This window comes from Xenopus tropicalis, chromosome 8 (genome assembly GCF_000004195.4).
Source record: "Xenopus tropicalis strain Nigerian chromosome 8, UCB_Xtro_10.0, whole genome shotgun sequence".
NCBI lineage: Eukaryota > Metazoa > Chordata > Amphibia > Anura > Pipidae > Xenopus > Xenopus tropicalis.
The window spans coordinates 90,715,068-90,732,399 of record NC_030684.2 but is presented as its reverse complement, the minus strand read 5'-3'; the positions used below and the strand labels follow the sequence as shown (position 1 = coordinate 90,732,399).

Genomic DNA, 17,332 nt, shown 5'->3' with positions numbered 1-17,332 from the left:
GACTTAGGTATACTGTACAGGTGACCTGTTGCATGTTGGCCAGTATGAAGACTACACATGGAAAACATGATGAACCTGTTCTTTAAGTATGTAGGTATATGCCTCCGTTATATGTCTGTTATCCCCTACCCCGTGAAGCGTCGCGCTGATGCAGCCGCCATCTGATGCCCGACTGTGCACTTGAAGCCGATGCTGGCGATGCTCGGCACCTTACCGATGTCCCGCGTATGATGTCGCTCTAACGTGACAGTGTGCGCGTTACGTCATCGGCAGGGGGCGGAGGCGCGCACCGATCACAGTTCAACAGTAAATCCAAATACCGTATATATTCGAGTATAAGCGCGAGTATAAGCCGAGGTTTACCTTTTCAGCACATTTTTAGTGCTGAAAAACTCGGCTTATACTCGAGTATATACGGTACATAAAATGTATGTCATGTAATATAATAAAAATGCAACGTTGGCTACAGGTCTCATCCCCTATACAGTAACAAATTGGCAGGTAGCATTTACTGGTCACCATAGTCTCATTGTTCTCTTTTTGCACTTAAACAATTAGTTGAAAGCCAATTATGGAAATAATTAAAGGATCAGTAACACCAAAAAGTGAAAGTGTTTTAAAGTAATTAAAGTATAATGAGCAGTTGCCCTGTGTTGGTAAAACTGGTGTGTTTGCTTTAGAAACAACACTATGGGGCACATTTACAAAAGCACGAATGCTCGAGCGTTCATGCGAACGCTCCGAGCGTATTTTCACAGATTTTTTCGGGCGTCCGCATGACTTTTTCGTACGCCGCACGACTTTTTCGGACGTTTGCACGAAAAATTGGAAGGGTTTTACCGCTGTTTACAAATTTCGTGACTTTCGGATCGCCAATACGATATTATCATGACTAATACGATTTTTTCGTAAGCATTTTCGTGATATTTGCGATCTTACGAAATTTTCGTTTCCAATACGATTTTTTCCCATTCGTGATTCGGATTCGTGGATTAGTAAATGTGCCCCTATAGGTTACATAAACAAGCTGCTGTGAAGCCATGGGGGCAGCCATTCAAGCTGAAAAAGGAGAAAAGGCACAGGTTAGATAGCAGATAACTCTGTAGAAAAAATGAATACTGTTACAAGCTGCTGCCTCTTTGTATCTAGCAAAAAACTGGGGAGCATACTAAAATTTTGACCCAGAGAAAACAATAAAAACTATTTCTATCCAGCCACAAGTAGGCCTGTGCCCTAAAGTCTCTGCTATAAAAGCCTTAGCTTTAGTGGAAACAGTGATCGGATATACAGAAATGGTCCGATAAGGAGGCAATGTTGTTCTTTTTTTTTTGCATGTTTGCTAACAGAATGACTACATTAATATGCATCATGAATCACAGGAGTGCAAACACATAAAAGCCTTAAGATGAGAATTATAGAAAATATTAATTTATTTATATGCTCTGGAATCGGCTGTAAGTTATTATGCAGCTATGGGACTAATTAACCATATTATTCTATTGTTTACAACAATGTGGCAATAATTTTCCTTGTCTTTTTATGTGTTTACTCTGTTTCTTATCAGTGCATTGACATTTTATTTTAGAAGATGCGCAAGGGAAAATCATTTTGAAACTTGAGGGCCTTGGGGCTTTCTTGTTAATGGTAATTGATATGTCTTAGGTGCTGAAGGACTCAAGCAATGTTATATCACACTTGTGCTATAGAAATATTTCTCATTAAATACTTCTCATCCAGTACTGCTAAGGGTGAGATGTCTGAATAAATCATTACATTTCTTACTGTTATATTCTGTTTCTGCATTTTAAACTGGGTTATAATTAGAAAGCCTTTCTCCTCAGTGTATTTAGTGACGTTTGTTCTGCTTTATTCTTACTACTAGCCAGATATAAGCTAAATAAAATGAGTTAATACTGATTCAGTACTCCAGAAGCACTGTAGCTTCTAACCAATTAGCTTGCAGTATATGTGTAGACAGCTTAAAGGATCAGTAACACTAAAAAATGAAAGAGCTTTAAAGTAATAAAAATATAATGCACTGCTACCCTGCACTGGTAAAACTGGTGTGTTTGCTACAGTAACACTACTATAATTTATATAATAAGCTGCTGTGTAGCCACGGGGGCAGCCATTCAAGCTGGAAAAAAGGAGAAAAGGCACAGGTTACATAGCAGATAACAGATAAGCTGTGTGGAATACAATAGTGTTTTATCTGTTATCTGCTATGTGCCTGTGCCTTTTCTCCTTTGAATGGCTGCCTCCATGGCTACATATTAGCTTATTTATATAAATTATAGTAGGGTTTCTGAGGCAAACACACAACTTTTACCAGTGCAGGGCAGCAACACATTATATTTTAGTTACTTTTATACACTTTCATTTTTTGGTGTTACTGTTCCTTTAAGGAGTGTTTGTAATAAGAATGCTGGGTGTTGTAGAAAAATACATGGGGCTACAATCACATATATGTATATATGTGTATATAAGCTCCCCTAGTGTATGTATATATATATATATTGCATTCTTTCATTCAGCACTCGTGTGCTTCACTTTAAAGGTAAATTTTACATTCAACCATTACACAGATCACTTCTAAAATGCTTTTATTGTTTTTTCCCTATCTTAGCTAATAAATGACATTGCTTTTATGAGGCTATGATAACATTTTCACTGGCAGTAAAGATTTTACACCTAATACAGTTATTTTAGATTTTTCAAGAGCTCTATGCCAAGAAATGATACCAGGCACAAAGAAAGAGATTTACTAGATAGCCATAAAATCCTATGCTGAACAAATCATGCTGTTTTATAGCGTCTCCTTCCCTCCTTTGCCAGCTAACATTTTTTGTCTTTCTCCCTCCCACACTCTCCTCTTCTCTTACTTTCTCTGTCGCCTCAGCTACAAAATGCTTAGTGATGAATACAAAGCAAAGCAATGTATTTAATATATAAACAATAGTAGTGTTTCTGTAGCAAACCAGTTGTTCACCTTTTAGTATGAAAATGCTATTCTCAAACAATTTGCAATTAGTTTCCTTTTCTTTTTTTATCTGTGGTTTTTCAGTTATTAAGCTTTTTGTTCAGCAGCTCTTCAGTTTGTACAGTAATTACAGCAGCTATCTGGTTGCTAGGGTCTTGTTTTCCTTAGCAACCAGGCAGTGGTTTGAATGAGAGACTACAATATGAATAGAAAGGGGGGTCTGAATAGAAAGATAAGGTATTAATAGTAATAGTTATAATAAAATTGTTGTCTCCCAGAGCAATCGTCTTTTGGCTGCCAGGGTCAGTGATCCCCATTTGAAAGCTGAAATGATGTCGAAGAGGAAGGCAAATAATTAAAAAACTATAAAAAATAAATAATTAAGATCAATGGCAAAGTCGCTAGCAATAGGACATTTTCTTTAACATATTAAAAATTAACCTAAAGTTGAATCACCTCTTTAACAGCGCAGGGTAACAGTAATTGTTAAAGGTAATTGTTTTGGTGTTACTGTTCCTTTAAGTTTTATTCTAACTGCCCCTATATATATATAGTGGTGGATCTGTTATGGGAGGGTCTGATTATTACTTGGCATGGCAAATTACAGGGAGGGAACAGGAGAAAATGTAGGAGACGAAATGATCTCTAGATTACAGTCATTGTTTATTTGAGATATTCAAGTTTCTGGTAATATACAACCCATGAGCACACTTATATTGTTTACAGAGGGACTTAATAAACTACTGCCATAATTCTCCTCCTTCTCTCATCTTAGAGAGAATAGACCCCTCCCTAGCTGAAATCCTTAATTTGGCTTTCCATTAAACATCCTTCTCATAAACTTCAAAGCCCTTCATTCCTCTGCACCACACTACATCTCTTCTCTTGTGTCCTTATACATTCCTTGCCAACTCCACTGCTCCTCAGAGCAAACACTTGGTTGCACCCCCACTTCTACCACAGTAGTGAATGCCATCCCTGTATTCCTCCAGAGAGAATCTCTCCTCAGACTCTTCAAAAATAAAGTCAGACTATCTCTTGGACAATTCACATAATATCTAACCCAGTTCTGGCACATTTAATGCAGTGACAAACACTGCAAAACTTACCCTTCTATTTGTGTCTGTAAATTACCCACCCACTGTACTTTAAGCGTTACACGGCAGGGACCTTCTTTTCTTTAGCAAATGAACTATAATGTAACAAACTTTGTATTTATTTGTATTTAAAATTGTATTGGCCCCTATGTTTTAGTATTGTTCTGCTGTACAGTGCTGAGTACATAAGAAGCACTATTTCTAACAAAAATATATATACATTTACCATCATATGAACTAGAGGTATATAATAATAGTATATGTTTGCAGTTTTACCACTAGATGGCAGAACATCCTCGATGGCAGAAGTAGTCACAAAAATAAGATTTTTTTATTTTCTTACATTAATGTACAAAACTGTCCCTTATAACATTTATAAATATGTTTGACAAAGCTTCCTTTATATAATTTTATTATTATTATATTTATTACAGTGTATAAAATACAACCTTTTAGAGCAGCATTAGGAAATAAAACATTGGGCAACAACAGATTAAACTGGTATCATATCAGCTGTTATTAAAATACATCTCCCATATATCAATAGAAGTTGTCAAGTATCTGTAAGTACAGCATACAGAACATATGGCAAACATACATTCATTTCTTGCTTGAACCTGGGAATACATGAGACCAAGGAATACAGCAATGTTCCAACTAAGCTTTTTGGTCATGAATAAAAGTTAAGATACCAGCATGAAATTCTACACAATGCCAGTTTCAAAACCATGTGCAAAAGGCATAGAAGAGTATTGGCACACAAGTTTTAAAGACTGTACACAAGAATATTATTTGCACCTAGCCTGCAAGAAATTAAAGGGAACTTTGCCCTCAAGCAGATGTGCTTACAAGTTAGCAGGTTATTATTAACATTTATAACATACCATTTATAAAGCACCAACATATTCCGCAGCGCTGTACAATAAGGTTGCAAATGTGCTTACAAGTTGGCAGGCTGTTAATTATTTACTGAGATTCTTGCAATCTTCTAATTGGACAGCCTGTGATGTATGCTTGCTAGTGAAAATACAAAGCCGAGCATTTTAACTGAGAATGACAACTTGTACAGTATATGTTTGTTTCACTACTGGGCCAATTGGTTGGATACCAACATGTCTGGCCAGCTTAAAGCACACCTTGGATTCTAAGAGCAATAGTTCTAAGCTGTAGCAGTGCAGAAATTATAACCTAAGGTAACAGGATCAGGCCTGGGCTGCAGTGCCGGGCCAAGCTGGCTGGGTACCCTAGGCAACCCAGCTGACTTGGCCCGCCCCCCCTCCGGTGGGTGCACATGAATGATCAAGTGAGCGCACTTATGCACACACATGGGGGGGCCCTGCGGGGGCCACTGGAGGGGGGGGGTGCGGTTGGGGTAAAGGGCACGGAAATAGGGGTAGGTGAAAGAAGAGGTACCTGCCTGGCGCCCACCCACTGTTGCGCCATAGGCGGGTGCCTTTTCTGCCTACCCCTAGTTCTGGCCCTGCCAGACTGGCAATTTGTGGCTTCTGGCAAATGCTAGAGGGGCTAATTTAAGATGCCATAGAGTTACTGTTTATTGAGTTGGTGAGGGGTTGTTTGTTACTTTATGTAGCTGTAATGCCAGAGCCTATTTTGAATCCCAGTCTGGACCTGAATAGGATAGACTAGCAATCACCATGCATAAGTAAGGGGGTCGGGTACACAGGTCTCTCAGCAAGACACCATGGGGCAAAAGAGGCCTGTCAACCCCCAGTGATGAATGAATTCATCCTCTACAATGGTCTTTCCATATACTGTATTTACATAATGTTTAACATGACACTATCAATGTCAATACCTATCAGGAATTTACAGCCCTGCTTATTTAAGACTATAGAAAATGTCAAAGTCTGCAATGGTAAAAATGATGGATATATTCACACCTTTCTGCAGGACAGGAGTAGTAACTCTTCCCTGCTCTTTCCATTTTGGCAGCAATTGTTAAATGGCATTAAACATGAATGACAGTAGTTTATAGTTTTTAACAGAGTGAATGTCACAAAACCAAGAAGTCTTTTTCCTTTTCTAAAGAATATAAAGAAAAGAACATACCATAAGTGATTAATAGGAAGTGCCGCTATCAAGATTTTAGCCAAAGGCAGAGGAAATAATACAAGGACTGTGGGACACTTCAACTAAAGCCATTTATAGGTTTTTTCCTTCTTTTTCAAAAGAGGATTACAGCTTTGGAAACCTCCCTGTAAGAATATGGAGCTTGTTAAAGGAAAAAGGGGAGCAGGACTTTACCACAGCCTAGAATTCTTGTGGCCTTTTATGCTCAGCTTTTGTACAAATGCACAATTCTTGAAGAGCCACCTTCTTTCAGTAGTAGACTAAGAAAAATGTATTGTTCTGCAGAACAAAAATGGAGGGTGTATGAAAGGAAAAGTAAGAACTTAAACGGTACTTTATCCTATCTCACAGGAAATAGAACACAGATGTAGATTCCCTGCAATGCCTAAGGCTGATGCCACATGGCACTGATTCTCGGCCTATGGAAAAAAGAAGTATTATGTCTACCTGGGTGTAAGCACTCCCAGTGGATATCTGCAATAAAACGTGAAAATTCTCATTTCAAGTTAATATCTGCTGTGTGTGCTTGCATCTGGGCAGACAAAATGCATGCAATTACAGGCAAGGTAGGAGGCCGATGCCAGCGAAGGGGCTGATCCCCGGCAAGCATGATGCATTCCACCTGCATTTGGTACAGCCCCATAAGAAAGAAAAGGTTGTGTTTCGTCCCAAGCAGCCCTGCGGTGGAATGCAGGAGAACTTCACTGCAGGGGAACACAGGAGGAAAATCTTGTTTCTATGGGCCCTTAGGCCTCCTCTCAATCTCTGTTTTATATGTGATCGCAGTCATTCAAAATCAGGTGGCTCACAGAGATACAGAGAACTCCCAATTCAGTGAATTACAATGAAATTCTGTCATATGTGCAAACAGCATGATTTATTATGGTTTCATCATCACAACAAAGTTGTGGCATGTTGCAATTTCAGTTACAATGATGGAAGTGGAAACTGCTTCATTCTCAATGTGAACTGAATAAATGTGAAGGTCTATATGTCCCTGTAAGCATTAAGATCTAGTTTTCTGTGTGAAGTTGGAAAAACTGCAACCACAAACATGAATACATATACAGCCAAAAGATGTCCATGCGTGGACCAATACTCTAACCAATCACAGATATGACTATTCTTCAATTTCTAATGTGCCAATGCATCACACGCTGGTATATATGGTTCACTGGTATATTTTCAAACATGGCTGACCCACAAACTGACATACTGTAAATCCCTAGTACATGGGTATTGGTTGGGATAGGCAGCCCATCAGAAATCGTGTACAACTTTGTTTTGTACAATATTATCTGTAGTAAGTAAGCGCTACACAAGTAGAGGGTATGAAGGCTTATATATTCAGATTTGCTCATTAAGATATTGGAGCAGAATATTGATATAAAAGATGCTTTATGGAAAAGGGTTTTGCTTTTTTGAATAGCACTTTCAGATTTTCATGATCTGGCACAATATAGTATGAAATGTTCAAATGGACAGCAGGGACAGTACATACAATTTAAGGAAATAATTACATGAAAATATACTATTAAATGTCATGATTCAAATAATTCTAACATTTCCTGAAGATATATATGGTTTTTCATCAGAAGCAAACTATTTGAAGTAATATTAAATCCTCTAAAATAAATTGTAATACCAGAGATATATTAACCTCTGCAGCAATGCGCAAACGAATCAATACAGCAATTCATAGGAGCAATGCACAACTAAGCAATGCAGCAATGCACAACTAAACATTGTGGCAATGCACAACTAAACACTGCAATGATGAACAGAAACAGCACACAACTAAATACTGCAGCAATGCACTTACTAAGCACTGTAGTAAAAAACAACTAAGCAATGCAGCAATGTACAACATAACACTGCAGCAATGCACAACTAAACAATGCAGCAATAAACAACTAAACTATTCAGCAATACACAACTATGCACTGTAGTAATGTACTACTATGCACAACTATGCAGTGTAGTAATGCATGAATAAACAATGCAGTAAAGCCCAACTACAAACTGCAGCAATGCATGGGACAATTCAGAACAAAACACTGCAGCAATACAACTTAGCGCTGTACTAACGCACAACTAAACAAATGCAGCCAAGTACAATTACACACTGCAGTAATACACAGGGACAATGCAGAACAAAGCACTGCAGCAATGCACAACTATGCATTGTATTAATGCTCAACTAAACTGCAGAAATGCACACCTACACACTGCAGCAATGCACAGGAACAGTGCACAGCTAAACACTACATCAATGCACAAGTGCAGCAGTGCACAACTGAAAAATGCAGACATGCACAATTAAACAATGCAGCAAACAAGAGCAATGCATAATTTAACACTGCTGCAAGGTATATTGCAGCAATGCAACAACAGTGCTGTACTCTGTGACTGTGTGTACAGGGAAAACACCCAATATACTACTATAAGTAGGCAGCGCTGAAACGTTTTTTTCCTGCTAATCCCTATATTAACAGCCTAATGAAGCTGCTTCATATATCTACTTATAGGAAAGTTAAGGCTGGCAGTGGCTCATAACTAAAGTGAGCGATAAGAAGGTTGGCCAGTGATTTCCAGCAGTCAGTGCTGCAGCGCTGTTTCCCAGGCTCCTTCCCTTCCTTACAGCCGATTTGTTATTTTTTAACCAGAGCTGAACGTTGACCTAGTTAGCTCGCTGTGAATAGCGCTCAGTCTTCGGGACACGCCTGCGCTCTGTATGTGCCAATAAAGCTCGTTTAAAAGAAAGGTAAAAAAAAACCCTCCAGCAGCACAGACAGAGGGAAGGGGGAGTCGGAGGGCTTAGTTGTGAGGAGGCAGCAAAGCCGTGCCATTGCGCTCACACTGAGGAGTTGGAGGATTAGCTGCCGGCTGGACATCGCCACTGAGCAACCGAGGAAACCTTTTCTGCGTGTGGCTACAGGCACCCACTTACACATGAGCCCGCTGGCAGTCCCTCTACTCACACTCCCCGGCGTTGTTGCTTCAGATACTGAACAAGTTCCCAGGACTCTGGGATATGCCAGCAATGAATGAGCCTTTGCAGCCAGGACTCTGCTTGATTGAAAAGCCATTCTAGCTAGAGACATGGCTGGTTAGTTACACGCTAGAGGATATTCTTATTTCTGCTTTATTTCGGCGTGTTATCTCCGTTGCCATGGCCAAACATTGCCAGGGAGCAGCGGCAGAAGATATCGGCACCATCTCGGACGAGGAGCTGCTGCGCTGGAGCAAAGAGGAGCTGGCCAAGAGGCTGAGGAAAGTGGAGAATGAGAAGATGAGCCTGATGGTGGAGCATGGCAATATGATGAAAGATGTGAACAGGAGGCTTCAGGTCCATCTCCATGAGATCAGGGGGCTAAAGGAAGTCAACCAGAAACTTCAGGATGACAACCAGGAGCTACGGGAACTCTGCTGTTTCTTGGATGATGACAGACAGAAGGGCAAGAAACTGTCCAGGGAATGGCAGAGGTTTGGTAGGCACTCAGCCACTATGATGTGGAAGGAGGTTGGGGTTTACCAGCAGAAGCTGAAGGAGCTGGAGGCAAAGCAGGAGTCCTTAATAAGGGACAACCTGGAGTTGAAGGAGATCATCCTCATGTTAGATGAGGAGAGGAATGGTGCTGGGTCCAGAAGCTCCATCGATAGCCAAAACAGCTTGACCAATTTGAATGGAAGTTCTGGCCCTAGAGATGTGGGGGACGGCAGCAGCACTTCCAGCACTGGCAGCGCGGGTAGCCCTGACCATCACCACCATCATCACCACCACACAAAACCAACTGAGAACAAAGCTGGGACAGTTAGGAAATCAACTGATGACCTGTCCATCCCCCCTCACCACAGAAGTATTCCCAATGGCTTGAATGGTAAGACCCATCTCCTTGAGTACTCTGCACATAACATCTTTTGTCATTACAGTTACCCTGGTAATGTATGAGTTTATTTGGGTGCGTGTAAAGTTCTCTGTAAAACCCAGCGTTTTAATCAAAGATTTATAGAACAATGAGGTTTTTTATGTTTGGGCACCAAAAATGTTTTAACTAAATTCTGCCCGAAGGCTGATAATTTAACTGTAAAGTTATCCCCATTTGGTTTATTATTAGATGGGCATTGGTATGAAACATAACCAGTGAAGCAAGACTTATATTTCAGAAATACCACACTTTTCTCTGGTACTGTGAAATATATAAGAAAGAATATTATGAAGAAACAGTACAACCCGAAACAGTAGTCTGAAGACCAAGCTTTTGACAGCTTGCGGTTTAGTGACTCTGTGTATACCACATCTGATAATATTTGTAATGCTGATGGTCTGGAAGGGTTTTGTGTTATACACAAATGCCAAGGTCAAAAAATATTATCTGTTTATTAAAAACAATGTTATTTTCTTTAGCGCTGTACAAGTGTTGGTTACTTACAGATGACAACTGTTTGAGAAACATAGTGGTAAAATTATGGAGTGTAAATAAGCATTTCTGCCTAGCACTTTCACTGCAGCAATTAGTTCTTAGAGAGGGAACCAGCAAAATAAATGAAAATATCTACCAAAAATGGATTAAAATGTCCCCAGTGTCTATAATATGATCACGTTGTTCATGTGCAGTTGTCATGGGGCCAGCTGTCATACATTATTACATTAATTTATTGTAACTTTCTCACTGTGAATTTTTTAATAAATTTGTCTTATTGTAAAACTGAAATTTTTGTCAATACAGACCTTCTTAAATGTCTTCCATTAACCCATGTTCATGGAAATATAAAAGTGCATCAGCTAATTCATTATTTACTATTAACTGTTTGGTTTTGGCCACTTTTTATTATTATTTTCAATGTTTTCTAATACATGGCAGATCTTTTTCCACTTAATTGTGGATCTCTATAACTCCCTAAAGAGTGGTAGGCTAGTAATGGTGCCAGGGAATGAGGTGTGGTCCCAGCAAACTGTCAGGAGGCAAATAGGGCCCTAGCCCAAACGGTTGGTAATTCCTGTGATAGGTAATTATTCCTGTAAATGGGAGGAATCCTATTATTTTGAACATCTGCAATTTTAGTATATATGTGTAAATTGTGTACCTATCACCCACTCATTTACACTCGTTATGTTAAATGTAAATTTGGTGCATGTGGATACCCTGTGACTTGTGCAACCACAAGCTCTATAGGAAGGCTTTCAGCATGCTTGACTAATTGTGTATTGTGCTGTATAATGTTCACAGCAATCGTGACATTATACTGTGTGTTTCCTGGCTGAAGCTGATTTTGTTATCTGTAAATTATAAGCAATTCAGCCACATTGTAGAAAAAATAATTTTATATATAAAAACAAAAAAGCAAAACACTCATGGCTCAAAAAATATATAAGTTCAAAATATTTATTGTTCAGTCGTAGTGCCATTGACATTGGCGCGTTTCCATCATCGGGATGTCCCCAGCCCCAAGTCAATATATATACATTGACTGTTCTGTGTATCGTTTCAGTTAAAGGGGTTGTTCACCTTTGAATTAACTTCTAGATATTCTGAGACAATTTGAAATTGGTCTTCATTTTTGATTGCTAGGGTTCAAGTTTCCTTAGCAACCTTGGAGTGGTTTGGATGAAAGGCTGGAAACAGAGAGGGCCTGAATAGAAAACAAAGCTACAAAAAGTAACAATAACAATATCATTTAGCTTCACAAGGCAACATTTTTTTTTCACTGCTGAGGTCAGTGACCCCCCATTTAAAAGTTGCAAAGAGTTGGAAGAAGAAGGCAAATAATTCAAAAACTATAACAAATAAATAATAAAGACCAATTGAAAAGTTGCCTAACATACTAATTGTAAATTTAAAGGTGAACCAAAATTGTTTGCATTTAAACTTTGTTCATAAAGAAACGTAATTGAGCTTATGCACATCCCACTTTATTACCAGTTTTCTGAGAAAGGTGCCAGGGTTCACAGCTACAACACCTGCATTTAGGAAGCTTGCACGTACACATGCTAATGGTGTTTTCAGCACTGTGAAACTTGCACATGATTTACCAGGTTGAATGCAAATTAGTGTATACACTGGTAAACAGTGCGCAAGTTTCAATGCATGCTATTTAGGGGGAGTTGCATTGTGGATAAAAAAAAGCATGGTGATGATCTGCATGTGTGTTAGCCCATTGCACTTTAGTTTATTAATGAGCTGTCTGGTCTTTTATGTAACTGTCTGATGTTTCATTTACTAGTGATAAGTTTTTTTAGTGGCACTTGAGGCTAACTACTGGCTTGTTTGATTGTAGCTACATGATTCCAGGAGGCGTAGAATAATAATATGCTTATTATGATGACAAATAAGATGTCTTTAGAAAGCAATGTACTGTAACTGACAGGAAAAATAAGATGTGACAATTTGACCCAAATAATTCCTTTTGTTTACACGTAGCTCCGGAACCCACAGGCTGTTGGTTTTTATTTAGATGTATGGTATGTTTATGTGCTTCACTGTGAGGGAAAAAAAGACCAGTCCAAATTTCTTCTCTGTTAATCGCTGGCTTAATGAGAATGACTTACAATCATACATATTAAATTACAGACCCACAGAAACCAGTCTGGTCTTTGCTTTTTTTCACTTTTTTCATCTGTGTCACGTAAGGGGTTTTCTCTGCTGGCAGGAAAATTCACTGGTCGGCTGTTGGCTGCCCTGACCAGTGTCGGACTGGCCCACCAGGATACCAGGAAAACTCCCGGTGGGCCCAGGTGTCAACCATTGTCCTTCTCACCCAACCATTTGCCTGTATGACTATACCATGGCCATTTCTCAATTCTATATTAGAAGAAACAGAAGAAATGGAGAAAAAGATAGATAATAGTATGTAAAAAGAAGTAATTAAGAGACTAAATAAAGTGAGTAACCAGAGAAGGGGAGAATGGGTCTAAGGTCTAAGGTTTCCTGGTGGGCCCTTGGCACCCCAGTCTGACACTGGCCCTGACTTTAATATGGCTGACAAGCACTGCATCCTCCCTAGGCATTGATGCCATGCCTCTCTGTGCATACTAAATACACAGCAGCTAGTTGTTTTTTTTTCTCCCCCCGTTTATTTATGCTGACTGGCCAAGAAAATGCATAGTGTGGCAAAAACCTAAAGCTGGCACACTTTGGCTGCTTAGAAACTGTGTATGCATTTTCTTGTTTAAGATGGTGCATTTCTATGCTTATATTTCTTCACTGAGTATTCCACTAGCCTTATGTACAAAAGGATGCAATTTTTCATTGCATGCAATTTTCCATGACCGTCTTAGGTTCTGTGAACAGCTATATTTTCAGCAATAAAGTGCTTAACTAATTCTATTTCTCAGTTGAACTTTTTTGGGTGTATGTCCCTTTTAAACAGATAAACTACATTTCTTATTAACAGTTATTGTAGTGCTTCTTGTAAATGTTATAATTGCTCATCAGTTGGCATACTTAATATGTTTTGTGTATTGAGGCACAGAGTCCAGGGTTCAGTGAGTGATAGATAAGGAGGAAGTTATGACTGATTGGATTCCAGTATACACTGCTCACTGTTTATTTGTACAGTGTGGCAAAGGGATGAAGGTGCAAGGAATCCAGCCAGTCAAGTTTGCTGTTAAAACATTGGGTCTTAAAATTAGCAGTACATTGCACTGAGAATGGCAATTACACGTGTCAATAAAATTGCAGTAATATTCAAAAATCTTTACTGCAGAGCTGTGTTTTCCAATGTAATACACAAATGCCAGTAACTGACATTATGCCTATAGCTGGCTATAGACTAACCAGTGTCAATTTATCTGACTGATTGACACTTGGGCCAAATGGTGGGACTGCCAGATATAGCAAGGGCCCCATACTCTTGTTCTGTTTATTGGATTGAATGGCCACAATTTATCAGATCTACAGGAAGTATAGGGGAGCTGTGGATCCTCTAACCTCCCCATCTGCTGAGGTTCTCTGCTCTTGGACTGATCTACTATTAAAACTTACTGCCAAGATAATCAAGCAGTATTGACAAAATATGGCAAGCTACCCAACCAAAGCATGGGCCCCACTCACCAGAATACTTGAAGTAACCCTTATGTGACTTCATTGGGTTACAGTCAATTGGTCCATACATATTTCTGCATTCTGTCTTTCTTCTGGTTGAAAAATCAACAGAACGTATTTTTATATCTGTTTCACCATAGGATGCACTGTGCTGGCTAGCTAGCTAGCTACATTAATGAGCAACGGAAATGCTGAAGAAAGCTGGGGCTATGTCAGGTGGCCATACACAGGCAGATTTAAGCTGCCAATTAGAGTCTGTTGAATCCAATTTTTTTTAGTCAGATTGGGGACTGCATGGCCTCATTGATGTGGTCTTCACTCCGACTTTTCATATCCCCTTCATTATAATGCCATCGTTTGACTCCAGGGCCAAACAATCGCATTAGCATGATATCACCCACCCAAGGTGTATGGACACCTTTAGTTTAATCCTATATGATGCATGTTGCCCTTCTGTACAATTAACCATTTACCAACAATGCAGAATGTGCTTAAATCAGTTTGATTCTCATATAATGGTCAAGTCACACCTGCAGATACCAGAAAGCATTGCTGCTTCTAGGGTTAATCTAATTAAAGTAAACTGATTTTCATTCATTTTCACACAGACATGAAAACATGGAGGGCTGCCATAGGATGCAGCCCAAATCCTGTACACTGGCATAATTAAAATAGTTGCTGTGCAGTTCTCCACATACAGTAGCAGCATGCAGTGACTCTGCTTCCTTATCTTATGGGTTGTGTTATCTGGTTGACCATTATTAGTTTATCACCATTAGTTTTCCTGATACATTGTTTTTAAGAAACATGCATGATCCTCATTGTCCTCCATTATCTTTTGCAAAGATCGGGCCCCTAAATGTGCCGACACTAGTGTATTCTACCTGTTGCATTTGGATGAGACTTATTTGGGACAGACCTGGAAAAGGATATCTGCTGCAAGCAATAGGAAGATAGTGTCTAGGATCTATATGAAGAATTGCAGTGGTTAGTAGGAGGCAGATGAAGTGGTGAGAAAAGTGATTACAGGGTTAAAGTGTTACTTCTATAAATATTTTCACTGATCCCCTTGGGTCTGTTGCAGAAATTTAGATAAAATGTTGCCGAGTAAACTGAAAACTGTCCTTAGTTTGTCCTCAGAAAACCTGCTCTGTTTAAGCTTTTCAAAGGTAACGTGGCATGATTTAAATACAGGTAATTATTTTTTTTCCAAGAGAAAGTGAAGTTTAGTTCTCCAGTCAAGCCCTGCGAAAGTCATTCATGTGTAGCATAATTTAAAATCCCTCCAATCTTGCAGGCAATAATGAATAATATATAGTGCCCCCTTTACTGGAGCGTCCCATAGTTCCACCCCATCTCTGTTTCAAATGAGCGAGGGTGTGTGCTAATGGTCCTGGCCCAAAACATACAGTGGAGGAAATAATTATTTGACCCCTCACTGATTTTGTAAGTTTGTCCAATGACAAAGAAATGAAAAGTCTCAGAACAGTATCATTTCAATGGTAGGTTTATTTTAACAGTGGCAGATAGCACATCAAAAGGAAAATCGAAAAAATAACTTTAAATAAAAGATAGCAACTGATTTGCATTTCATCGAGTGAAATAAGTTTTTGAACCCCTACCAACCATTAAGAGTTCTGGCTCCCACAGAGTGGTTAGACACTTCTACTCAATTAGTCAACCTCATTAAGGACACCTGTCTTAACTAGTCACCTGTATAAAAGACACCTGTCCACAGAATCAATCAAGCAGACTCCAAACTCTCCAACATGGGAAAGACCAAAGAGCTGTCCAAGGATGTCAGAGACAAAATTGTAGACCTGCACAAGGCTGGAATGGGCTACAAAACCATTAGCAAGAAGCTGGGAGAGAAGGTGACAACTGTTGGTGCGATTGTTCGAAAATGGAAGGAGCACAAAATGACCATCAATCGACCTCGCTTTGGGGCTCCACGCAAGATCTCACCTCGTGGGGTGTCAATGATTCTGAGAAAGGTGAAAAAGCATCCTAGAACTACACGGGAGGAGTTAGTTAATGACCTCAAATTAGCAGGGACCACAGTCACCAAGAAAACCATTGGAAACACATTACACCGCAATGGATTAAAATCCTGCAGGGCTCGCAAGGTCCCCCCGCTCAAGAAGGCACATGTGCAGGCCCGTCTGAAGTTTGCCAATGAACACCTGAATGATTCTGTGAGTGACTGGGAGAAGGTGCTGTGGTCTGATGAGACCAAAATAGAGCTCTTTGCCATTAACTCAACTCGCTGTGTTTGGAGGAAGAAAAATGCTGCCTATGACCCCCAAAACACCGTCCCCACCGTCAAGCATGGGGGTGGAAACATTTTGCTTTGGGGGTGTTTTTCTGCTAAGGGCACAGGACAACTTATTCGCATTAACGGGAAAATGGACAGAGCCATGTATCGTGAAATCCTGAACGACAACCTCCTTCCCTCTGCCAGGAAACTGAAAATGGGTCGTGGATGGGTGTTCCAGCACGACAATGACCCAAAACATACAGCAAAGGCAACAAAGGAGTGGCTCAAGAAGAAGCACATTAAGGTCATGGAGTGGCCTAGTCAGTCTCCGGACCTTAATCCAATAGAAAACCTATGGAGGGAGCTCAAGCTCAGAGTTGCACAGAGACAGCCTCGAAACCTTAGGGACTTAGAGATGATCTGCAAAGAGGAGTGGACCAACATTCCTCCTAAAATGTGCTCAAACTTGGTCATCAATTACAAGAAACGTTTGACCTCTGTGCTTGCAAACAAAGGTTTTTCCACTAAGTATTAAGTCTTTTTTTGTTAGAGGGTTCAAAAACTTATTTCACTCAATGAAATGCAAATCAGTTGCTATCTTTTATTTAAAGTTATTTTTTCGATTTTCCTTTTGATGTGCTATCTGCCACTGTTAAAATAAACCTACCATTGAAATGATACTGTTCTGAGACTTTTCATTTCTTTGTCATTGGACAAACTTACAAAATCAGTGAGGGGTCAAATAATTATTTCCTCCACTGTATTAAGATGGGGATCCCCAACCTTTTTTACCCATGAGCCACATTTAAATGTAAAAAGTGTTGGGGAGCAACACAAGCATGAAAAATATACCTGGAGGTGC

The 17,332-nt window shown here is 39.6% G+C and overlaps 1 protein-coding gene across 2 annotated transcripts in view; it reads left to right on the top strand.

Annotated features, from left to right (window-relative positions):
- Positions 1-8,871: 8,871 nt before the first annotated feature.
- The window catches only part of ccdc85c (coiled-coil domain containing 85C), an 88,642-nt gene continuing 80,181 nt past the window's right edge, over positions 8,872-17,332 (top strand). The window contains exon 1 of one of the 2 annotated variants that reach the window (XM_018096313.2): positions 8,872-10,049. In XM_018096313.2, the coding sequence (XP_017951802.1) occupies positions 9,341-10,049 (709 nt within the window). In that variant the 5' untranslated portion in view covers positions 8,872-9,340. 2 annotated transcript variants of the gene reach the window in all.